General features: G+C 40.3%; 1 protein-coding gene across 4 annotated transcripts in view; it reads left to right on the top strand.

Annotated features, from left to right (window-relative positions):
• Positions 1-5,392: 5,392 nt before the first annotated feature.
• The window catches only part of CUL2 (cullin 2), an 81,852-nt gene continuing 61,578 nt past the window's right edge, over positions 5,393-25,666 (top strand). The window contains exons 1-2 of one of the 4 annotated variants that reach the window (XM_029238417.1): positions 5,393-5,445; positions 21,529-21,669. In XM_029238417.1, the coding sequence (XP_029094250.1) occupies positions 21,551-21,669 (119 nt within the window). In that variant the 5' untranslated portion in view covers positions 5,393-5,445; positions 21,529-21,550. Of the gene's footprint in view, positions 5,446-5,496; positions 5,717-21,528; positions 21,670-25,666 lie in introns of those variants that run through there. The other 3 variants (XM_029238415.1, XM_029238416.1, XM_029238418.1) reach the window with 3 other exon arrangements.

The following is a 25,666-nucleotide window of genomic DNA, read 5'->3' as shown; positions in this document are numbered from 1 at the left end:
TGAAAAAGGAGAAGTTACAACAGACACCACAGAAATACAAAGCATCCTAAGAGACTACTACAAGCAACTCTATGCCAATAAAATAGACTGTCTGGAAGAAATCGACAAATTCTTAGAAAGGTGTAACCTTCCAAGACTGAACCAGGAAGAAATAGAAAATATGAACAGACCAATCACAAGTAATGAAATTGAAACTGTGATAAAAATCTTCCAACAAAAGTCCAGGACCAGATGGCTTCACAGGTGAATTCTATCAAGCATTTAGAGAAGAGCTAACACCCATCCTTCTCAAACTCTTCCGAAAGATTTCAGAGGAAGGAACACTCCCAAACTCATTCTATGAGGCCACCATTACCCTGATACCAAAACCAGACAAAGATACTACAAAAAAACCAAAATTACACCAATATCACTGATGAATATAGATGCAAAAATCCTCAACAAAATACTAGGAAACAGAATCCAACAACACATTAAAAGGTTCATACACCATGATCAAGTGGAATTTATCCCAGGGATGCAAGGATTCTTCAATATACGCAAATCAATCAATGTGATACACCATATTAACAAATTGGAGAAGAAAAACCATATGATCATCTCAATATATGCCGAAAAAGCTTTTGACAAAATTTAACACCCGTTTATGATAAAAACTCTCCAGAAAGTGGGCATAGAGGGAACCTACTTTAACATAATAAAGGCCATATATGACAAACCCACAGCGACCATCATTCTATATGGTGAAAAACTGAAAGCATTTCCTCTAAGATCAGGAAAAGGACAAGGATGTCCACTCTCACCATTATTATTCAACATAGTTTTGGAAGTCGTAGCCACAGCAGTCAGAGAAGAAAAAGAAGTAAAAGGAATCCAAATCAGAAAAGAAGAAGTAAAATTGTCACTGTTTGCAGATGACATGATACTGTACATAGAGAATCCTAAAGATGCCACCAGAAAACTACTAGAGCTAAACATTGAATTTGGTAAAGTTGCAGGATACAAAATTAATGCACAGAAATCTCTTGCATTCCTATACACTAACAATGAAAGATCAGAAACAGAAATTAAGGAAACAATCCCATTTACCATTGCAAGAAAAAGAATAAAATACTTAGGAATAAACCTACCTAGGGAGACAAAAGACCTGTATGCAGAAAACTATAAGACACTGATGAAAGAAATTAAAGATGATACAAACACATGGAAAGATATACCATGTTCTTGGATTGGAAGAATCAATATTGTGAAAATGACTATACTGCCCAAAGCAATCTACAGATTCAATGCAATCCCTATCAATTTACCAATGGCAATTTTTACGGAACTAGAACAAAAAATCTTAAAATTTGTATGGAGACACAAAGCACCCCAAATAGCCAAAGCTCTCTTGAGGGAAAAAAATGGAGCTGGAGGAATCAGACTCCCTGACTTCAGACTATACTGCAAAGCTACAGTAATCAAGACAATATGGTACTGGCACAAAAACAGAAATCTAGATCAATGGAACAGGATAGAAAGCTCAGAGATAAACCATGCACCTATGGTCAACTAATCTATGACAAAGGAGGCAAGGATATACAATGGAGAAAAGAGAGTCTCTTCAATAAGTGGCGCTGGGAAAACTGGACAGCTACATGTAAAAGAATGAAATTAGAATACTCCCTAACACCATACACAAAAATAAACTCAAAATGGATTAGAGACCTAAATGCAAGACTGGACACTAAAACTCTTAGAGGAAAACACAGAAAGAACACTCTTTGACATAAATCACAGCAAGATCTTTTTTGACCCACCTCCTAGAGTAATGGAAATAAAAACAAAAATAGACAAATGGGACCTAATGAAACTTAAAAGCTTTTACACAGCAAAGGAAACCATAAATAAGACGAAAAGACAACCCTCAGAATGGGGGAAAATATTTGCAAAGGAGTCAACGGACAACGGATTAATCTCCAAAATATATAAACAGCTCAATATTAAAAAAACAAACAACCCAATACAAAAATGGGCAGAAGACCTAAATAGACATTTCTCCAAAGAAGACATACAGTGGCCAAGAAGCACATGAAAAGTTGCTCAACACCACTAATTATTAGAGAAATGCAAATCAAAACTACAATGAGGTATCACCTCACACCAGTTAGAATGGGCATTATCAGAAAATCTACAAACAACAAATGCTGGAGAGGGTGTGGAGGAAAGGGAACCCTCTTGCACTGTTGGTGGGAATGTAAATTGATACAGCCACTATGGAGAACAGTATGGAGGCGCCTTAAAAAAGTAAAAATAGAATTACCATATGACCCAGCAATCCCACTACTGGGCATATACCCAGAGAAAACCATAATTCAAAAAGACACATGCACCCCAATGTTCATTGCAGCACTATTTACAATAGCCATGTCATGGAAGCAACCTAAATGCCCATCAACAGACAAATGGACAGAGAAGATGTGGTACATATATACAATGGAATATTACTCAGCCATAAAAAGGAACGAAATTGGGTCATTTGTAGACACGTGGATGGATCTAGAGACTGTCATACAGAGTGAAGTAAGTCAGAAAGAAAAACAAATATCGTATATTAACGCATATATGTGGAACCTAGAAAAATGGTACAGATGAACTGGTTTGCAGGGCAGAAATAGACACACAGATGTAGAGAACAAACATATGGACACCAAGGGGGGAAAGGGGTGGGGTGGTGGTGGGATGATTTGGGAGACTGGGATTGATATGTGTAGACTAATATGTATAAAATGGATAACTAATAAGAACCTGCTGTATAAAAAAATAAATTAAATAAAATTCAAAAGAAAAAAAGAAATGTATATGTACAATTTGTCATTTCTACTTGTATGGTATTTTTACCATGCATATTTAGAAAAAATAATCTCAGATTTCAATCTTAAAAAAAAAAAAAGAACAGCCTGTCTTATGACCAGTCAAACATACATTGTGTATCTGCTTTAGCCATTAAAGAAAAGAATGCATTAAAAATATCAAAATGGAGTAACTGTGGTTCAGGCATTCAAAATGGAGCCAGGTTGCCATTGTGGATATGGTTTCAGACATATTATTGCAGCACTGAGAACTTAAATTTCCTGAATCAAGGACACCACCAGCAGTTCTCAAAACAATATCTTCCAGCAGCTGACAGCTGCAATCTTATGGTCTCAAGGTCTCCCCTTTGAACTCTGCAACCGTTTTGGACCCCAACCAATTCTTACCTAACAAGCATCCTTACTTTTTGCTAGTTCCAATCCTAAGTCTTCACAAACAACTTAGGTAACTTTGTGGGTTTTGCCCATATCACCTTCCTCCATTTTTGAGCCTGGAGGAACACAATTCAGGTGCTTCTGGAAGCTGTTTCTCCTGGACTATAGTTCTCAGTTTGGCTGGAAGAAAACTCTTTTCTATTCCGATTATAGATTGTTTATTGATTATTTCCATTGACAGTGTTGACATAAATTTTCCAAATTTCACTGGGAAGCTACATTTTATTATTGGTAACAAATACTGTCAGTTGTTTTGCTTGAAGTGATAGGCTCACTTTATTCATTTTGGAGAAATGTGTCAATGCCCAAGTCAGAGTAACATTAGTTTTTCTGTCAACTGTTCTTTCAAGGAAAAATGGCGCTCCATGAAAAACAGCTAGTTCAGCTCCCAAGTCAGCCGCTCAACTGTTTTTCTTCAAGACGACCATTGCTACTTTGGTATACAGCAAGAATGCGTGTGTGCTTCACGTTTTTTCCCTCACAATGTTAGAAAGACGTGTACTCAGGATTGAACTTTAAAAAACTCATATTTTTTACTACTTCATCCAGGATATTCCTAAATTAAAAAAACAAAAACAAACTGGGAGAGTATGGGAGCAATGCAACGACCAGCGGGATAGTTGTGTACTACCCTCTTTTTTTTTTCTCGTCCCGCCGGGCTTGGGGGGGATCTTGGTTCCTCCACCGGGAATCGAATGCAGGCCCACGGTAGTGAAAGCGCCGAGTCCTAACCATGGGACCGCCAGGGAATTCCCTGTGCCACCCTCTTGACTCCTGCTGATGCGATGTCAGCTGTGTTATGTGAACCCAGAAAAAAAGACAAAGAACATGTCATTTACAACGAATTTTTTGGGCCTCTCACTGTTGTGGCCTCTCCCGTTGCGGAGCACAGGCTCGGGACACACAGGCTCCGGACGCACAGGCTCAGCCGCTCAGCGGCCATGGCTCACCGGCCTAGCCGCTCTGCGACATGTGGGATCCTCCCGGACAGGGACACGAACCCGTGTCCCCCATCAGCAGGCGGACTCTCAACCACTGTGCCACCAGGGAAGCCCCGAAGATTGTTTCTACCATTGGGACCCCTAAAAAGCTCTTGGAGATTTCCAGAGGTCTGGGGATCACACTTAGAATTGCTGAATTAGAAGGAGAACATGTGAGAAAACAGGTCATAGAATGGAATTGAGTTTAGCATATAATAATAACTTTCTTAAAAGAAGGGCTGCGGACTTCAAGTACAGCGAGAGGCAGATTAGAAGACGAGAACGACTGGTGGGACTTATCAGGTCGGGAGACAGGATTTTAAGTGGGCCTTAAAGGACTGGTCCAAATAGTTTGAAGAAAAGAGTGTTGGAAGGGAAAGGCTTGCTCAGAACGCACAAAGACTAGACTCTGACTTCTGAGATCTTGTAGATACGAAAGGCTGATAAGGAATAAAGCCACACTTTTGTTCCCTGCGGTGTTGTGTGTACTAGGAGGTGATGGGTGCGTCTGCACTTTTGTCAACATCACCCTTAGAAATTGTATGCGAGGAAACCCTTGGACTGACAGGTGCGGAGAGGCGGGGAGTTGGGGTCACGGCTGTGAAGAGACGGGCCTCTACTGAAAATACACATTTATATCTCAGAATGGCTACAGATAAAAACCTACTACAAAAGGAATATGTCCGAGGAAACTAATTTTGCTAATACATATTGATCTTTTGAAAAGCCCATAGAAGTAGGTGGCAAGGAGATGGTGGTGTATCAGAATGTTCACATAGTTCTGAAAGAACTCAAGGGATAAATCCTTGTGTTGAGACCACTTTTCTGACACACTGTTATCAGCAGTCCCTAACTTGGGGGTCCCCGGTCCCCCGCTCGGCGAACAGCGAGGGCTCGAGGGCACTGGGAGCCACTCGCAGCCGCTCGGAGCACGGGTCCCGTGGCCTTCCGCGATCGCACAAGAGCGGCCCTCGGCACTCGCCGTACGCGGACTCTACCATCGCCGGCGCAGGGGGGGGTCGGAGGCCGCGGAAGAGGAGCCCCGAGGGCGGTTCGGGAAAGCCGGGCATCGGAGGACAGTTGTTTCACAGCTCGCATAGCCCGCCCGCCCTTCTCCCCTCTCCACTTCCCACAGCGCCGTCCCATCCGGGAGCTCTGCCGTGTTCCCGCGGCGGCAGGTGAGTGCCCGGCCACGGCCCCGGCCCGGGCCCCCCCCCCTTCTCGGCGGTGGCGGCGGCCGGCGGGGAGGCGCCTGCGCGCAGTAATGGCAGCGCGGTGAGCAGGGACGGAGCTGACAGCCGCCGCCGCCCACCCTCCTCGCCGGGCTTCGTCCTGCGCGCCCTCGGGCTGTCTCCCACCCCTGGCCCCTGCCCCGTGTCCCGCCTCTGCAGCAGGTAACCCGCTGAAGGCCCGGATCCGGTTGCGGGCACCGGGAAACTTCCCTTCCCGGTTAGTGGGTGGCGGGGCTGGGGCGGGGAGAGGAGTTGGGGGCACGGAGGGGGAGGGGAGGGATGGAGGGGCGGCTGGGGACCGGGTGCCCTGTGGGTGACCCCGGCTCCAGGAGCGCCAGCCCCGGAGTCCGGCCGCCCCCGGACTGCATCCCGGGCCTCCCAAGCCAGTCTTGGCCGCCCCTCCCTCGGCCTCATTTTCCTCCTAGGGAGAGAAGGTGCGAGTGCGTGTTCTCTGCTTATTTACGTCCTGACGCGGGCACAGAGCTCTGTGTGTTTGCTGGGGGCGGGGGGGGGGCGGCGGCATCAGTCTCTTATATCTTTACTACGAGTGTTTTCACTTTTGTTTCCGCAGACAGCGAAGATTGATAGCTCTGGGGAGTAGTGTCCTATGTGCATGCTAGACCTGTCTCACCACTTAGGGTTTGGTGAAATTAGATCCTTAGACTCTCTTAAGAGCACTTAGTTACACACCAGGGCGTCTGCACCATTCCCCATCACCCCGCAAATACGTGCATGTACATAAAACATTTGCGAGTTGCAGGCTGTTGTTATCGTTAAATCCTCTCCTTTCCCCAGGGATTACTATTACCAGTTGAAGGACAGTACCTTGGAAGTTAAAATTTTGATAATAAGATAAAAACGATTAACATTTGCTACAGACTGTTTGACTTTACAGTGTAAGCATCTTTGAACTAGACCTGTCCCAAATCTACACTCATAGTAAGGTATGGGAAATAATCACTTAGTTCTCATTTACTACCGACTACGTAATAGGCATTTAAAAACACTCAAAAGACTGCTCCCTCCTTTTTACAATCTCACAGTTCTTTCCAAGACAGACAGTTGAACAAATTGTTTATATTTTGCCTCTTTTGCCCAAATATAGTGTTTGGAAGACCCTTCCAAAAGAGACAGAGATGAAATAGCAGATGTACACAGTGTTTTGAGTTAATCTTCCCCCCCCCCCCCACGAGATGCTGTTTATAAGTTGGGGGAACATCTCTGTAGTGTGCATGCACAAAGTATGTGAAAAATACCGTTTCTATGTCTTTGAATGTTCACTTGCATCTGAAATATTCTTACTTCACTCTCCACCCTTTGGTGATTTTTTCAGTGTTTTATATGGAAAGGTAGTTTATTCATGTTTTTTATCTTCACCATTTTGTCACTAAATTAAATGTTGTGGACCTTCTTTAAAGTCAGTTTTGCCTTGTCTAACAGTTCAATATTTATTAAGCACCTGATTCGTATGCCAAGCATTACTGGAAGCATTAGGGATACAACCATAAACAAGACACATGAAATTTCTGCTTTCCTGGAGCTTCAATTCTGGGAGGTAAGGGAAAGTCAGAAAGTAATTAAGAAATAAAAGCAATTTCAGAGAATCATAAGTGCTATAAAGGAAGTAAAATAGGGAGTTGTGGTAGTGACTGGGACAGACTGCTTCAGATGCTGTGGTCAGGAAAGACCTGACTGAGGTGACTTTTGACCTGATACCTGAAAAGTGGGAAGGATTTAGCCTTTGGAAGTCTGAGGGAAGAGTGTTCCTGTCTGAGGGAACAGTAAATGGAAATCCCTAGAGGTGGTTTCAAGCTTGGGTTCGGCAAATTGAAAGAAACTCAGTGAAGGTGAGCTGGGACCCTCGCGAGAGAGAAGAGGTTAGGTGGTAGCCAGGGGTCAGGTCATGTGAGGTCTGTTATCCAAAGGAGTTTGCTTGGCTTTTATTCTTAAAGTACGTTGAAAAGCTATTTCCTTTTTGTGAAGCTGGGAGTGATATGGTCTGGTTTACAATCTGACTGTGAAGGAGTTTGGATAAGAGGAGAATAGCAGGGATACCAGTGAGAAGGATGTGGCAGATTTGAGTAGTGACTGGAGTCAAGTAAAAAAGATTTTGAAATATATTTTATAGTTAAAAGTAGTGATTTGGCATGGTTGGATGGGAATGCAGTTGGTTGGGACAGGGGTGACTCCTGGGTTTGGGGCTTCACCTGGGGCATGGTGATGCCACGTGTTGGGATGGGGAAGAAGTGAGGGAAGCAGGTTGTTGTATGGGGATAGGGTTGGAGGGGACGTGTTACATAGGACCTGTTAGATGTTCACGTGGAGTTGAGAAGCAGGCAGTTGGATATACACGTCTGGACTTCAGTGGAGAGGTTAGGGAGTCCTTCGTCCATTCAGCAAATAGTTTTCAAGTACTAGCTGTGGACTAGGCGGTGGGGGTGTATAGTAGTGAAAAAATAGACAAAAATCTCTGCCTTCGTCAGATTTAAATTCTAGTAAGAGCAAGAGATGGGGAGTCATCCGCCTTTATCTTTTGGTTTATTATAATTATGTTTGGATATAAACTACATTCACCTGATTCAGAATTTGAAATGTTTGATGGGATATAGAATGAAAATCTCCTCTATTTCTTGTCCCTGCAGTTTTTGTCAAGGCCAAATATGTTAATGGTTTCTTACTTATCTTTCCAAAGATATATTTTGTGCACATGTAGGCAAATGTGTGTAGATTCTTCTCCCCACTTGGCAAAAGTGGAAGCATACTTTCCTTGCTTTGACACCTTGTATTTTTAAGAGTATTAAATAGTATTTAAAAGTTATGAAGCAGTATGAGACCACCTAAAGAAAGAATGTAGAGAGAAGAGGAGACAGTCCTGGGGCACTGCAACATTTTCTGATTTGGTCCCTGCCCTCTTTGAGTTTGGGAACTGCAAATGTGGAGTTGTTTAAAGAGCTGTTATTTTTGTGAGGCTTTTTACAGAAGTTTGCACTGTTTGTGTGTGTGTGTGGGTGTGTGGGTGTGTTTCACCTTATCTGCCTGTTTTCTTTACATGCTAAAATAATGTTTGATTATGATTGAAAGCAGCGTTTTCATGTATGTGTCAGTTAAATTCAGATAAATTAATGACAAGATCAAGCCCTTGAATGTTAGTATTTTGAAGAAGTTTGGCTGATGTTAAATCTTAGAAAAACAAGCAGAAATTTGGAATGTTATCATGAGACATAACAAGTTATTGATACTTGAGATGTATGACTGAATTCTCTCTCAGTAACCAGTTAATAATCAAACTATTTGTTCAGAGTGATCTGGCTCTTTGCCTGGGTTTGAATCTTAACAGTGATGTTTCTATTGCATTGCAGATGTTAGCATAATCTTTGTGTTATTATCTTAAAGAATACAGACCTTCCCTGATTTACGATGGTTTGACTTACAATTTTTCAACTTTATGATGGTACAAAAGTGATATGCCTTCAGTAGAAACCATACTTTGAATTTTGATCTTTTCTTGGGCTAGCAATATGGAGTATGATAATCTCGTGATGCTGGGCAGTGAGCCTCAGATCCCAGTCAGCCTAGCAATTATGAGGGTGAACAACCAATATACTTAGAATCATTCTGGGCCCATAAAACCATTCTGTTTTTCACTTTCGGTACAGTAGTCAAAAAATTACATGAGATATTCAATACTTTATTATAAAGTAGGCTTTGTGTTAGATGATTTTGCCCAACCGTGGACTCATGCAAGTGTCCTGAGCACGTTTAAGGTAGGCTAGGCTAAGCTATGATGTTCGTAGGTTAGGTATATTAAATGCATTTCAACCTAACAATATTTTTAACTTCTGATGGGTTTAGTGGGATGTCACCTGATCTTAAGTTGAAGAAGATCTGTATATAGATTCAAACTATGTTACTACTGTGTATTTGGAAAGGCCTGTTGGAGATACTAGAACAGTGAAGTTCCTTTCATTCTTAAAAATTTTGAGGAGGCAGTGAGTAGTGTTAAGATCATGATATTAGCATCTGCAACAACTTTTGGGTGCAGTTAAACCCTGTTGTTTGACCTGGAGGAGGGGAGATGGAATATTCTGTAAGTTGCTTTAAGCTTTGTTATTTTGAAGAATTAAAAAATCCAGACTTACTGTGTTCTCTACTGAATTTATAATACTTTTTATATTGGTTGGCATTTTGATTTTCAGTTAGCTGTCTTTAGCCAGATAACTTCCTATGTAAATTGATCTACCTGTTTTTTTTCTGAGATTGTTCTTGATTTATGAACTGTTTTGTTTATGAACTGTTTTGTTCAGTTTGATTCTTGTGGTTATTTTTGTTATTGTTACCTCCTTTGTTTTCTTTTTTGTCTGAGATAAGTAAGCAGCTAGTTTCTAGGTTGGAGAAATATAATCTTTGGTAGAAAATATTTAATATTTCTTTCTGAAGCATTAGACACTAATTACTATGAAATGTGTGGTGAACGTGTTAAGCCTACTTGAACTCTGTAACTGTATGGATGTTAATGTCCTATTTGAAGATTTTAGTTATCCAAGGGATTTTCATTTATATTCTTTAACATTGTAAATGATGTTACTGTTGTTATTTAATCATTGGATTATAGCCTGATTGTGTGTCGGAATTTTTCATCCATCAGGCTAATAGTTTATCATTTTTGTTTCTCTTATCATCTGTATGCTTCTTGAAGGCAGCATCTCTAGTACTTGGTAGAGAGAGGTCTGAATATTGTAAATACTTAATAAATATCTATTAACTCAGTGACTTAAGTCCTGTTCCAATGTAGGTTGCTTTTCAAATAGCGAAATGTTGGATTTACCCTGTATAGTTATTCCTTGAATTTTTCAACTTTGTTTTACTTCAGTTGAAAAAAAGTACAAGATACTTAAAATTTTATTTATTTATTTATTTAGTTTTGGCTGCACTGTGCAGCATGTGGAATTTTCGAGTCTGTGCCCCTGCAGTGAAAGTGTGGAGTCTTAACCCCTGGACCACCAGGGAAGTCCCCCCAAGTTTTTTAAATGTTGGAGTAATTTTAGACTTACAGAGAAGTTGCACAAATAGTACAGAGAGCCCAAGTATACTTTTCCCCCAGCTTTTTGTAATGTTAACAGCTTACATAACCAGAGCACAATGATCAAAATGAGGATAACTAACATTGTTAAAATACTGTTAAACTACAGACCTTATTTGAATCTCACCAGTTTTTCCTGTAATGTCCTTTACCTCTCTCAAGATTCAATCCAGGATCAGACGCAGCATTTAGCATGTGTCTCCCTAGTCTCTTCTGATCTGTGATAGTCTTTTCTCATCTCCATCACCTTCATGCTTGTGATGAGTGTGGTTATTTTGTAGAATGTCTCTCAACTTTGGTTTGTCTGATGTTTTCTCATAGTTAGATTGAGGTTGTACGTTTTTGGCAGGAATACTAGAGAATTGATGCTGAGTCCTACTCAGTGCGTCACATCACAGGATACAGGGTGTCAGTATATCCTATTAGAGGTGATGTTGACTCTCATTAAGGTCATGTCTGTTAAATTTCTCTGCTTGTAAAGTTACTGTTTTTCTCTTTGTAATTACTGGATATCTTGGGGGAGATTGAAACTGTGCAGAAATCCTGTTCTCAAATTTTTGCCCATTCATTGCAGCATCCTTTGGTAGTTCTTGCTTCTAATAATTATTATAGTAGTGTTCACCTGATAGCAATTTTATATTTTTCTCATTTCCTTCTACACTTATTAATTGGAATTCTTCTATAAGGGAGAACTGTCCCTTCTCCATATTTGTTTATTCCGTAATTCGTTTGTATCAGTGTTGGGTCATAGATATTTGTTTTACTCTATGGTTTATAATCTAATTCTATCATTATTTATTTTATTGCTCAAATTGTTCCACTGTGGCTTTCAGGTTAGCTCTTTGTCTTTTGGACATCCCCCATCCTCTTTAGGAAAGCACTTCTATTTTCTGGCATCATAAGATGTCCAGGCTCATATTTTCCCTGCTGCAGCCCTGGAACCAATCACTTCTCCAAGCTCTGGTTCCTTCTATTGGAGAATGGTATCTAGAAACCAAGATCTGGATGCTGTGTGTGTTCATTGCCACTGGGGTGTCATTGCTCCTAGACCCGCTCAGTGAGCAGAGCGAGAACTATATATGTATACTAATCCATGCATATACAAACGTCTATGTTTATTTCTATATCTTTTTATCTTTGTGTGTGTGTTAAAAACCATGAGTTCACACTGATAACTCTGATTCCAATCAAGCACTATAGCATTTACACTAGCTGTCCCCTTTTATTTATGACTACTATTTTCTGACAGAAATAGAGCATACTTTTCTAATAGTCATAATAATGTATGTAGTATAAAGTTACCAAAATAATGAATCCAAGGTTTTTAGATATATGTGACTTAATTTAGCTCTCAGAATAGGATAACAAATATTGCAAGTCATTGGGTTGTGCAAAGAGAGGATAATTAGAGTAACCCTTTTTAATATTTGGATAGAAAGTCAGGCCTAGAAAAAAAATGCACTCTTAATGTTTGGATTATTTGTGAAAAGGCTTATTGGTCATAGCCTTGTCTAGCCTGCATGCCAAACTGGGCTTGCCTACCCATGAGAGACTCAGACAAATTCAGGTTCTCTAACTCTAACTCTATACGTAACCCTGATACGTATATAAGAATTTTTTTTTTGGCCTCCCTGGTGGCGCAGTGGTTGAGAGTCCGCCTGCTGATGCAGGGGACACGGGTTCGTGCCCCAGTCTGGGAAGATCCCACATGCCGCGGAGCGGCTGGGCCCGTGAGCCATGGCCGCTGAGCCTGCGCATCCGGATCCTGTGCTCCACAACGGGAGAGGCCACAACAGTGAGAGGCCCGCGTACCGCAAAAAAAAAAAAAGAATTTTTTTTTTTAAGGCTGGTTGGTATCTTAGATTCCTTGCCTAGATTGTTAAAAATGGAAAAAAGTGAGAAAGCAAGTGAAGAAGACATTAAACTTCATGCTGATAGGAGCGATGTGAAAACTTGGAAAGAAATACTGTCTGTGTAGATGTGTGGGAGAGTCTCAAGTTCATTGAGGAGAGAAGGGTCTTTAATTCTGGTCAAATTAGCTTTATTTTGGAAGCAAATGTCTTCTGTAACTTTTTTGTTGTATTATAAGTACATTCCCTACTTACCACTGTCCCCCTTCCCTTTTTCTGAGACTGAGGTTTTCATCTTGCAGTATACATTTTGCCAACTGGGATGACAGACTGCTGTATTTCTCTTTACTGTTTTCTACACCAGTTTCCTCCTTTTTTTTTTTTAAGCATACTACTAGAAATTCTTAAGTAGGAAAGTCATGTGACGGAGATGACATTTGTGGTGTGGAGCTTGTGTGTCAAACCTCATTGCAACAGTAAGCTTTGTACCCTGAGCCTCCAACTAACAAAGGTACCTCTTGGCTATAGCTAATGGATCGCACATTCAGTACAGTAAGATGAAAGTATTTAGATGCATTCTTGGAGCTTATTTTCATATGAAATCATGGTAGCATTTTTGGTCAGTGTACACTAGAGACAGCCCTTGAAATGGAAAATATTGCAAAGTTAATAATGCTCTTTGATTGGGTCTTAAGTATTTTCCTTATTTTGTGTATTTAGAATATAACCTGCTCAATAAGCCCCCTGAATGTCATTTTGAAAACTAACTATGGTATGTTGACTTACCTGAAATTTTTTTAGTCCCCAGTATTATATCTTTTTGGTAATTTTTGGAATGCCAAATTTTTGTTGCTGGTACTGATCAATACTGAAATAAAAAATTATCATTTGCTAGTTTTTTGGTTTTGTTTTGTTTTTTTAACTAAAAAGAGACTCACAACTTTAAGCGTTTAGCCATTTACATTATTGATAATTATACTTTTGGAAGGCAACTGAAATGTTTATCAGTAGTTAAGCGTAGTCATACTGATCAGTATGTTAAACATGGTTATACATTTTACTAAAATAGTTTATACTTCAAATAAAATATCTAATTATGCACCAACATCAGTTCTAGACTTAAAATGGAATGTTTTGAGATTCTGTTACTGCTTTACCTGCTGAAATGTAATTATCCAAGTCACTTCTTTGTATGAAAAATGTCTAAGTGAAGAACTACACAGTATCACTCCAAATTAAAATCCATCTGATCTTTGCAAAGTTATATCTTTTGTATTTCTGCTATTACTAGTAACTTTGTTTTTTAAACATTTTTGGAGTGGGAATTTTGTTAGGCTGTGTTAACACATCATACTTTGGGGCAGTACCACGTTATTTTGGAGCTCTTTCAGCCTCAGTACCTAAAACTCACTGGAAAGTTAAGATTTTCAGGAGAAAGGAAAGGTTAGTGACAGGTCACCTTTCAGTGTTCTGAGGAGTGAGGTATGTGTATGAGGAGAAAAACTTTAAAAGCAGAAGAGATTTTAGAACATTGCTATCAGAAATCTGGATAGCTTATTAATTTGATTTTCCTGATTGCTTCTTTATTTTCATCTTTACTTTGGATTACCTAGCTATTCTCTTAGAACTGGTAACTGATTTAAAAGTCTTTGTTGTCAGAATATTAGTAAAGTATTTATTGACTTTCATGGGAAGTCAGTGATAAATTAAGAAAGCACAGAGAAGTTTTATTTTTTCTTAAATGATAATTGATAGATAATAAGGATTGTAAGTTAAAAGTCTTTGAAGAATTGTAAGCAGAGGGTATGATATTATCAGACTTGCATTTTTGGAAAGCTTACATTGGCCACAGTATTTGGAATGTAACAAGGGGGCAAAAGAGGATACAGGTGGCTCATTTAGGAGGCAGTAGTTGGGTGAGAGGTGGTGGTTTGGATTAGGGTGATGTCAGTGGGAATGGGAAGTAGTGGTTGGATTCAAGAAATGGTTAGAAGGTAGGGTTGACAGGACTTATTCATTGATTTGAAGAAGAGAGTAAGAGAAATCAAGAATGATTAATAAAATTTCTACCTTGAGGAGCTAGATGTATGAAAATATTTATTAAGATGTGAAATACTGGAAATGGATGGACATGTTGAGTTTGAGGGGTCAGGTTTATTGAGGTATAACTTACACATAGTAAAATTCACCCTAAAAAGATACACAGTTATTTGAATTTTGACAAATTTATATGGTCACATCACCACCACCACAATCAAGATATAGAATATTTTATCACCCCAGAAGTTTCCTATTTGCTCCTTTGTAGTCCATCCTGAGTCTCTGACAACCAGTGATCTGATGTATGTCCTTATATTTTTGCCTTTTTCAGCAACCGTACAATACGTAGCCTAATGAGTCTGTCTGCTTTCACTTGGCATAATGCTTTTGAGAATCATCCATTGTTGTTCACATATCAGTGATTTGTTCCATTTTAATGTTGAATAGTACACCATTGTGTGAAAGCACCACATTTTGTTTTCCATTCGCTAGTTGATGGCACATTTGGGTTTCTGGGTTTTGGTAGTCACGAAAAAAGGTGCTCTAAAATTTTGTGTTTAGGTTTTTCTGTAAATGTATGTCTTCATTTCTCATCTATAAATAGCCAGGAATGGGATTGCTGGGTCACATGGGAAGTGTATGCTTAATTTCAATAGAAACTGCCTAAGTGGTTATTTCATTTTAAATTCCCACCTGCAGCAAATGAGAGTTTCAGTTGCTCCATGTCCTCATCTGCATTTGATACTGTCAGAATTTTTGAGCCATTCTAATAAGTGTATAGTGGTATCTTGTTGAAGTTTTTGTTTGTTTGTTTGTTTGTTTTTTGCGGTACGCGGACCTCTCACTGTTGTGGCCTCTCCCGTTGCGGACGCGCAGGCTCAGCGGCCATGGCTCACGGGGCCAGCCGCTCCGCGGCATGTGGCATCTTCCCGGACTAGGGCTTGAACCTGCATCCCCTGCATTCGCTGGCACAGATTCTTAACCGCCGCACCACCAGGGAAGCCCCTTTGTTGAAGGTTTTTGTTTTTTGTTTTTTTTTTTGTGGTATGCGGGCTTCTCACTGTTGTGGCCTCTCCCGTTGCGGAGCACAGGCTCCGGACGTGCAGGCTCAGCGGCCATGGCTCACGGGCCCAGCCGCTCCGCAGCATGTGGGATCCTCCCGGACCAGGGCACGAACCCGCGTCCCCTGCATTGGCAGGCGGACTCTCAACCACTGCGCCACCAGGGAAGCTCTGATACCACTCTTGATAGAGAATTCTAGGTGGTTAGTCATTTTCCCTGAGAATTTTGAAGGCATTGCTTTATATTACCTTCCAGCTTCCAGTGTTGCTCTTGTAAATCTAAAGACTTTAATTTATGTAGTCGTTTTTTCTTTTCTGAAAACTTACGGAATCTTTTCTTTACCCCCAGTGTTTTAATGTGTCAAAAAGAGGTGCCTTGTTATTTATTTTTAAAATCAAATATTCTGGGTATTCAGTATGCCCTTTTAAGTTGGAAAACTAATGTTCATTAGTTCTGGGATATTTTTTCTTTGATAATTACCTCATTCTAATTTTCCAGAATGCATATTAATTGAATGTTAGACCTTTTGGATTAATACTACTTGTTTTTTAAGCTTTCTGATTTCTTTTATGTGCTTCCCCCCCATATTTAAGGAACTGTTAATGATGATGATGGTGAAGATTTTTTTTTTACCCTTTTACTTTGGAAAATCGCAAACATATACAGAAAATGCATATTATAATAATCCCTCATGTACTTATCACTCATTCTCAACAATTATCAATTCATAAACAAGCTGTTTAATTTTGAAGCAGATCTCAGACAGCATTTATTACATCCATAAATATTTTGGCATGTGTCTCTGACAGATAAGGACTCTCAGTTTTAAAGCTCTCATAATTATTGTTATAAAAATTATTTTTTAAAGTCATCAAATATCCCATCAGTTTATAAATTTCCAGGGTTATCATAAATATAATTTTTAAAAGGAGCTTAAATCTCGATCCAAATAAGATCAGTCACACTGTGGTAGATGAATGTGCCTTTTTAGTCTATTTTAGTTCAGTTTCCATTCCACATATATCTCTCTCCCACTCTCATTTTCTTTTCTCTCTTTTCCTCTTATGTGTGTGCATAGTTTATTGAAGAAATCTGATTATCCAGTAGTTTCCTGCAGTCTGGATTTTGCTGACTTGCAGGTTGATGGTTAGTAATGCTTATATGTATAATATGTATAGCATAGGAGGAATTCAGAAGGTATTTAGTAAACAGTAGTTAATGATAATAGTATAATTTTCTTCTCTTATCAACTAGTATAGCAGTTGTAACTTAAATTGTGTTATTAGTATCTTTAGAAGAAAACCTTGTTAATGTCAACGTAAAAAGAGCTTACTGGGCTTCCCTGGTGGCGCAGTGGTTGAGAGTCCGCCTGCCGATGCAGGGGACACGGGTTCGTGCCCTGGTCCGGGAAGATCCCACGTGCCACGGAGAGGCTGGGCCCGTGAGCCATGGCCGCTGGGCCTGTGCGTCTGGAGCCTGTGCTCCACAACGGGAGAGGCCACAACAGTGAGAGGCCCACATAATGCAAAAAAAAAAAAAAAAAAGAGCTTACTAATTCATTAAAAAAAAACTATTTAATTTAAAATTACTGATATTAAACTAGGCACTTCAATTTTGGAGGACTCATTACATATCATATCAAACTTAGTAGAATGAATCCAGATACAGCCAAACAATGAAATGCTATTAAGATTAAAGAAACCCTTGTGTATTAAAATGGAATACTTTCCCAAATATACTGTTAAGTGAATATATTGTTAAGTAAGCAGTGTAATACCATTTATGTAAAACAAGTAGAAAAAGACCCTCTCTATATTCATTTATGTAAAAAGGGGGAATAACAATATATATGTATAAAATACCCCAGACACATATATATGCCTCTGGTGATGGGAGCTGGTGACTAGAGCATGGGAGTGAGAGGGAGACTGAGATTTCAGAATTTGCAACCACGTAAGTATACCTTTTCTCCCCTCCCCTCCACGTTAAATTGCTCCAAAGTTTTTTGTTTGTTTGTTTGTTTTTTTGCGGTACGTGGGCCTTTCCGGTTGCGGACCACAGGCTCCGGACGTGCAGGCTCAGCGGCCATGGCTCACGGGCCCAGCCGCTCTGCAGCATGTGGGATCTTCCCGGACCGGGGCACGAACCCGTGGCGGACTCTCAACCACTGCGCCGCCAGGGAAGCCCGCTCCAAAGTTTTTGATATGATTATTTCACCTTAAATGTCTAACAGCTTTATTGAGTTATGCTTCACATACCATTTCAGTGTACTCTTGAACTGTACAATTCAGTGGTTTTTAGCGCATTCACAGGGTTGTACAAACATGATGACAATCAATACTAGAACATTTTCATCACCTAATTAGCAATCACTTCCCATTTTTCTCCAAGTCCTCTAGCCCTGTGCAACCACTAAAATACTTCCTGTGTCTATGGATTTGCCTATTCTGGATATTTCATGTACGTAAGTGGAATCCTAAAACGTGGTCTTTTGTGACCAACTTTATTCACATAGTGTGTTTTCAAGGTTCATCTGTATTGTAGCATCTATCAGTACTCCATTCTCTTGTATTACAGAATAATAATCTGTTGTATGGATGTACTGCATTTTGTTTATCCATTTATTGCTCGATAGACATTTGAGTTATTTCCACTTTTTTAGCCTTTATGAATAATGCTGCTCTGAACATTTGCATCCAGGTTTTTGTGTGGACATGTTTTCTCTTGCATAGGAGTGGAATTGCTGGGTCATATGGTAACTATGTTTTTATAAATCACTTTTGTGATTATTTAACTTACTATTATTGACAGCCATACATACTTAGAAATGGTGCTCTAAGTGAGAAAATCTAATCTAGGAATCATTTTCAAATGTAATGAAAATTTCGTAAATGTTATTGTCATAAAATATTGTCATAATGTTATCTGGAAACATAAGTAAACATGAATTTTTATTTTTCAATTTTTTTTTTTAATTTGGAGCCTATGATTTATTTTTAGGGGCCATAGGCACAGTACCTGTGTGCCGAAGTGTTTAAAAACCCTAACATTTCATGAATGGACCCAGAAGAAAGCTAGAGGAAACTGTAGTAATGTGAGATTTGAACTTTGCAGGTGCTCAGTAGGACATAGTCTCACTGACTGGGGATGGGAGTGGTCCTGACAGGACACCAGGTGAAAGACATGATGTGGCACAGGAATGAAAACAAGACTCATGTATTCTTGTGAGTTGTCTGACAGTTTGGGAAGTGGAGAAGAACAGTGTGGTGGTCGTGGTCTTGTTTCTTTCTTTGCCCTCTCTCTTTCACATCCTTACATAAATGCTCCATGAGTAAACAATCATTTAAACAATTGAAATAAAATGAAGGCTTCTCTCACCTTGGTGTCCACATTTTCCACCCATCTAAGAATGGATTATCACTGCACATAAACCCATTCTATCAGGAACCTGTCGGTCTCAGCAGAGAAGTCAATGCCAGTCTGATTCTGCTAAAACTTCAATAAAGCTAAAAGGTAATCTGTGCAACCATTAAAATAATTTATAAGCAGGGTGTGTAGTATGATTCTATTTTTATAAGGGGAGGAAAGGATTGTGAAGCAGACAGTGACAGCTTTTTGATAGACAGTTACAGAATAGTCCCTACCTTGAAGAAACACTCAGATAATCACAGTTGAGCATGGTTTAATCCTCTAATAGAGGTTAAACATAGAGTTCTCAAGTAATGCATAAGAGGGCACCTTACCTAGCTTAAGTGGGCCCAGAAAATTTCTTGAAAGCAGATATTCTGGGCCAAGGCTGAACTATCAGTAGGAGTTAGGGGAATGGGTGGAAAGGGGGAGGCAAGGAGAAGAGAAGAATTTTAGGTACAGAAAACAATGAGGATAAAAGGCAGGGTGTGTGAATCAGCCTGTTGTGTTCAGTGACCTCTAAGCAGAGAAGTTACCAGATTATGATGTCAAGGAAGAGAGCCCCATGAGAAGAGCAAGGTGGAGAGGTGCTTTAGTCCAAGGTCAAACCATGGAAGCTTGGTGGGTCATGTTGCCAATGAGCTTAAACCGGATGCTGTCTATAGTGGACAATCACAAACAGCTTTCAGTACCAGAGTGACATGGTCAGCTCTGTGGTTTACGTAGGTTATTTTTGTTTCTGAGTGCCAGATCCAAGAGTCTAACCTTCTTTTTTTTTTTTTGCGGTACGCGGGCCTCTCACGGTTGTGGCCTCTGCCGTCGCGGAGCACAGGCTCCGGACGCGCAGGCTCAGCGGCCATGGCTCACGGGCCCAGCCGCTCCGCGGCATATGGGATCTTCCCGGACCGAGGCACGAACCCGTGTCCCCTGCATCAGCAGGCGGACTCTCAACCACTGCGCCACCAGGGAAGCCCAGTCTAACCTTCTTGAAGGTCAAGAACTTTGTTTATTGACCACTGTATCCTCAGCCTAGTACAACACCTGGCATGTATCTAAGTACTCACTAAGGATGTTAGTAAGGCAGTATAGTTGTATATTGCAGTTGAGGGCAGGGGTTACAGCACGGGTCTGAATAGCTCCATGACCTTAAAGCAAGTTTCTTAATCACTCTGTGATCAGTTTTCTTATCTAGAAAATGGGGAGAACATCGGACCCTACCTAATCAGTTTGTTGGGAGGATTAAGTGAATTTATATAAAGCACTTAGATTTGTGTTTGGCTTATAGTAAGTGCTGTGTAAATATTAACAGTTGTTAGTATTTCTTTGATAAAGATTAATACAAACTGGAACTGCTGAGGGCCTGATCTCAGAGCATTCATAGGGTTGTACAGGAATGGATGGATTTAAGAAGTATTGAGTAACACAGTTAGATAGGATGTGTGAATAAGGGTGAGACGGGGTTAAGGTTAATTTTCTGATTTAGAGCTGGAGCTTTAGGTTTCCCGCTTCCCCCAGTACACACACACACACACACACACACACATACACAGACACACAGACACACACACAGGAACTACTGCTAATCCATTCTCGGTAGTTAGAGGAAGTTTAAGGCTTGTAGGTGGAGTCCCTGGTATGTTGAAGAAAGAGGGTTGATTTAGTGTGGCACACCCTCTTTTGGGTTTTTGTTTGGCTTCTCTGATTCTTTTTCTTCCCTTCCTTGGACTCCTCTTGAGTTCTTTTCTTCACAGGACAGAAACGTAAGAAGGGCCCAGGGCCACCTCCAGTTTGTGGGCTGGGACCGTGCAGCTGGTCTCCTCCCCTTGTCTCTTTTTTCCTTTCTCTCTATGCATTCCTCCCTTCTCCCCCCTGTCTCCCTACCTCCTTTTTTACCACAGCGGGACACAGGAGGAAGAATGTTTCCTCCTTGTTTGGCCCTGGCTACAGATTAGCTTGGTGCTTCACAGTCCTAGTAACGAGGGAAAACTTTGAGGAAGATGTGAAGGCATGTGCCGGAAAGGTGCTCCCTTGTGCAATTAAATTTAACTTTAAGAGGTTTCTCTTTTTAATTTTGTTCTTCTGGTGTGATATTGAAAAGGATTTGGAATCTAGTTAAACTGATGCTCCAGGAAAATAAACCCTTTAATTGTCTTGTGTTTTCTCATATACGGCCTCAGTCTCCAGTTTAAGGAGTGCAAACCACAAGGATTTGGGGCCAAAACCTTTTTATTGAGTATCTCTTGTGCATTTCTCATGATGGAAGTTAACTTTTTGGCTCATTAGGTCCCAGCTTCTTTCTCTCAGCAAATTAAATGAGGCTTCTCAATCTTTGGACCACCCTGGGTTATAAATAATTTGTGCTAAAAGCTTTTTATTTCCTAGAGTTTGCAGTGAATGCACATATGCTGTGGAGTTCCTTGTCTGGACAGTCATGAAAAGATGGCAGCCAGTGTTTATTGTTCTCACCACGTGCCAGGTTCTGGTCTCACCCCTTCCGTGCAGCATGCTGTCTAGTTATGTGGTGCTTTAGAAATAAGTCACTGACCTTGTAGAATTCATGCTAATGTTACCGTTGTTTTTAATTAACAGATTTCAACACTAAACTTGCACAATGTCTTTGAAACCAAGAGTAGTGGATTTTGATGAAACCTGGAACAAACTCCTCACGACAATCAAAGCTGTGGTCATGTTGGAGTACGTGGAGAGAGCAACATGGAACGACCGCTTCTCGTATCCTTCCAGTGGCATGGATGCCTGCACTGATCAACATGCTAGGTTCATAAGCTTGTTGAAAAGTGACAACAGGTTTAAGCTTTCCTTAGTGGAAGAACATGCCAGTGTGACTATTTTCATATATATTATTGTTCACATTTCCAAGTTCATTGCCTGTATGTGGCAGTCAACAATCTTTGATAACCTTTTGCTCAACAAATACTTTACTGAGCACTTAGTATATGTCAGGCACTACTTTAGGCTTTAGGAGTACATTTGTAAACGATGCAAACTACTTTCCCTTCATTCTACTAAAGGAAACAGATATTAAATGGATGTAAAACACAAAACCTGATGCCAGTGCTTCTAATAACAGGTTACATCCCGTGGGGGGACGTAAAGCAAAGCGAGGGCATGAGCGTGGTTGGAGTGCGTGTGCGCGCCTCTCTAGATGGTGGTCAAGGAAGGCCTCCTTGAGGATGTTGAGGATGTCGAGGAGGATGGTGATACTTGAGCAGAGGCTGGAACCGAGGGAGGGAGCAGGTCACACAGAAACCTGGGGGGGAGTGTTCCAAGCAGAGAGCAAACAGCAAATTCAGTGGCTCTGAGATGGAAACGTTTCTTGTTTGGGTTTTCTATATTTGTGATTTAGGAGTTTTATATGAAAATATAAATTTGTGGTTTCCCTAGGACAGTCTGAAACCTGCTGTCCTGCATTCCTACATGACAGCAATCTTTTTTAAAAAAATACATATACACACACACACACACACACTGTACATGATATGTATATTATTATAACGTTATTAATAATATTATTTTATATATATATTATATATGTAAAAAACACAGTGCAACCTCCAGCACCCAGGCTATATACTCTGGCACCAAAGGAAAAAACCACAGTATTACAATACTGTAGTTTCTTAGTATTGGGGAGGTTAAAGGGGTCTCTAGGAACCCTCAGCCACAGGTAGCTGGAGCAGAGTGGTGGGTGGCAGCCTCATCAACTCTGCCCAGTGTTTGCCAGGGGCCACGGCTGGGAGGGCCTGGGAACGGCCTGTGCCCTGACAGACTCCTGACCCGCCTCCGTCTTCCACCACAGGGACCACCACACACACCACATTCCAGGGCAAAGAAAGGGCATAGGGTCGAGGCCTGGTCTCTGGGTCTGAGTGCCATGGCAGTGCCCCAGGGCCCTGAAGGAGGCCTTGTGGACTGGGTGGACACTGTAGGGACCAGAGATTCTTTCCCCCAAAAGGGAAGGTGAGATCTGAAGGTATTATTACCAGAGTGCGCGTGGAGGTTCCGAGTCTTCTCACGCGCTGTGCCGCCCTCTCCAGCAGTGTCCTGGGGCTGAAGGATGGCTGCCCTCACTGTGCGAGGTGTGTGTTCTCTAGAAAAGCTTGGATTTCATAAGACAGTGAGTGATTCAGCTTGTTCTCAATGCCTAACCTAATTGTCAATATTAAACTGAATGTTGATGCAAGAACAGTGAAGTTCTTTGAATTCATTACAATTGCAGTTGTCAGTAAGAAACATTTGTTAGGGTACCTATGTTCTAGGCACTACAGATACAGAAAATGATGGTAACATTTCTAGAAGACTTCAGAGTTTGCAAAGATCTTTTATATTTTTAATATAGAAACAAGCCTATAAGATCAGTGGGGCAGATATAATAGATGAGGAAACTGATACTCAGAGGTGAAGGGACTTGCCCCGGGTTATGCAGGTAGTCATTCATGGAGCATACAGACTTGCATACAAGATGTCTAACATCTAATTTCCTGTACTTTCCATTGTATCTAGATGATAATTGTTATGGAGTCTGTCTTTGAAGAGCTTATTTTTGAATTAGTCTCTTAAATTTTTTTTGTGGAACATCATGAATTGTTTTTGGTGGGAATCAGTAAAAACTGAGAAAGGGTTAAAGGTTACTTGTGTGTTAATGAGGTTGGGCTAAGCACATACTCAGGTACTTTTAATGCTGTTTTAACTAAAATAATGAGCAGAGAGAGGAGAGAAAGAGTTGGTCATAGAAGATTACAAGAAAAGAGAAAATGAGCGTAAGGTAAAGAAAATAGAGTCATTAAATGTGTTCTTATTCTTCTACAGAATATACAGTTAATTGCTGGTTTATAAATGGTTTTGAGATAGCTGACTTCCTTTGAAAGTGCCCCTTCAGTTACTGATATTTCTAAGATGTTTATTGTTTGATCCATCTAAGATGGTTCAGTTACTCTTGACCTGGTCACGAGTTTTCTCCTCCTCCCCTGAAATAAAAAGTACCTACAGAAACAGTAAACTGAGGAGTGGAATATCATTTTAAATTTTATTATGAAAAATAAAGGAATGAAATATCATTTTAAATTTTACTGTGAAAAAAGTAGCATTTTATTATGATTTTATTTATTATGTAAAATAATGTTCCTAATTGTTCTAAAGCCAGATTCCCTCCTTTTCCCTGTTATTTTGCCCTAGAATATAAGGTTGACATCTGATACTCAGATATTTTACGTAGAAATTTTAGAGGCTATAAATCTTTAATATTTTGAAACTGGAAAAAAGCCCTCCCTACAAATTGTTCACCACCATATATTAATACTTGATCTTTTACAAAGCATTTTTTGAGGTGTATGAAATATAATGCATACATAAGTAAAATATACATGTAGAGTTGAGCAAATAATTATAAGGCAGACACCTGCATTATCACCACACAGGTTAAGAACCAGAACACTGCTGGCATCCACCAGCCTTCCCCCACCAGCTGCCCCTCTCAGTTCACAAGCCTTCTCCTTTCCCTTGGAGGTAACTACTATCATATTATTCTCTTGTTTTTTAAAGAACAGCATGATTGCTTATATATACAGCCTTAAACAATATTGGTTAATTGTGTTTTGAACTGTGTATAAATGGAATCATACTGTGTACATTCTTTTGTGTCATAATTTTGTCTTTCAACATATAATGCATGTGATTAATTTGTTACAGATGATCTTGTAAAATATATATTATTAGCCCATTTTACAGTTGAGAATATAGTGGCCCAAGAGAGTTAAGATTGACTTCCTGATATTGTAGGCTAGATGCTGGGATAAAAATGCTCAAGTCTCCTTACACCCTTGAAGTGGGTATCAAAGAAGCCTGGTCTGCCAGCCGAAGTGTTTAACATGTGTAAGTATGGAACTTAGTGAACTCCTGTCTACAACATTTTTACTAAATATAACCTCTGTAAGGGCACAGATACCTGTCTGTTTTGTTCACTGCTGTATTCCCAGTATCTGGTACATATAGACACCTAGCAAATATTTGGTGAGTGAGTAGCTACTGTCAGCTGAATGCCATGAAGCATACTGTACGGATGAAAGAAGTAGCATTAATATTTAGCTAGTTCTCTTATTGTGTTGATAAGAGGGCTCTTAACCCTCATCCTTCATAAATGTACTGGGTCCAGTTATGTATGCAAGGCATTCTGGTTGATAGGTAATGTAAATAGAAGACATCAGTGTTTTCTTTTGATGCATAACAAATTACTACAGATGTAGTGGCTTAAATTTAGTGTTTCACTCTTTTATTATCTCCCAGTTCTGTAGGTCAGAGTCCATCGTGTGACTAGGTTCCTTGCTCAGGATCTCACAAGGCTGAAGTCGGGGTTGGCTGGCTGTCTTCTCATCTAGAGCTCAGGGTCCACTTTTAAGCTCATTCTTGTTATTTGGCAGAATTCAATTCCTTGCAGCTATAGGACTGAGGTCCTGGTTTCCTACTTGACTTTTGGCCGTGAGCTGCTCTCATTGACTTACGGTCACTCTCCAGTTGTTACTTGTGACCCTCTTCCATCTTCACAGCCAGCAGTGGCGAGTCAAGCCTTTCCCATTCTGCAGCTGCCGCAGGGGGCAGGGGCTGGTAGGGATCTGCCTTTGAAGGGCTCATGCGATTAGATTAGGCCCATCAGGGAAGTCCAGGATAATCTTCCTATTTTAGAGCCAACTGATTACTAATCATAACTGCAGCT

Source organism: Monodon monoceros, unplaced genomic scaffold (genome assembly GCF_005190385.1).
Source record: "Monodon monoceros isolate NGI ecotype Baffin Bay Population unplaced genomic scaffold, NGI_Narwhal_1 Super_Scaffold_21, whole genome shotgun sequence".
Classification (NCBI taxonomy): domain Eukaryota; kingdom Metazoa; phylum Chordata; class Mammalia; order Artiodactyla; family Monodontidae; genus Monodon; species Monodon monoceros.
Note: the sequence above shows the minus strand (reverse complement) of the source record. Positions and strands in the feature narration are given on the sequence as shown.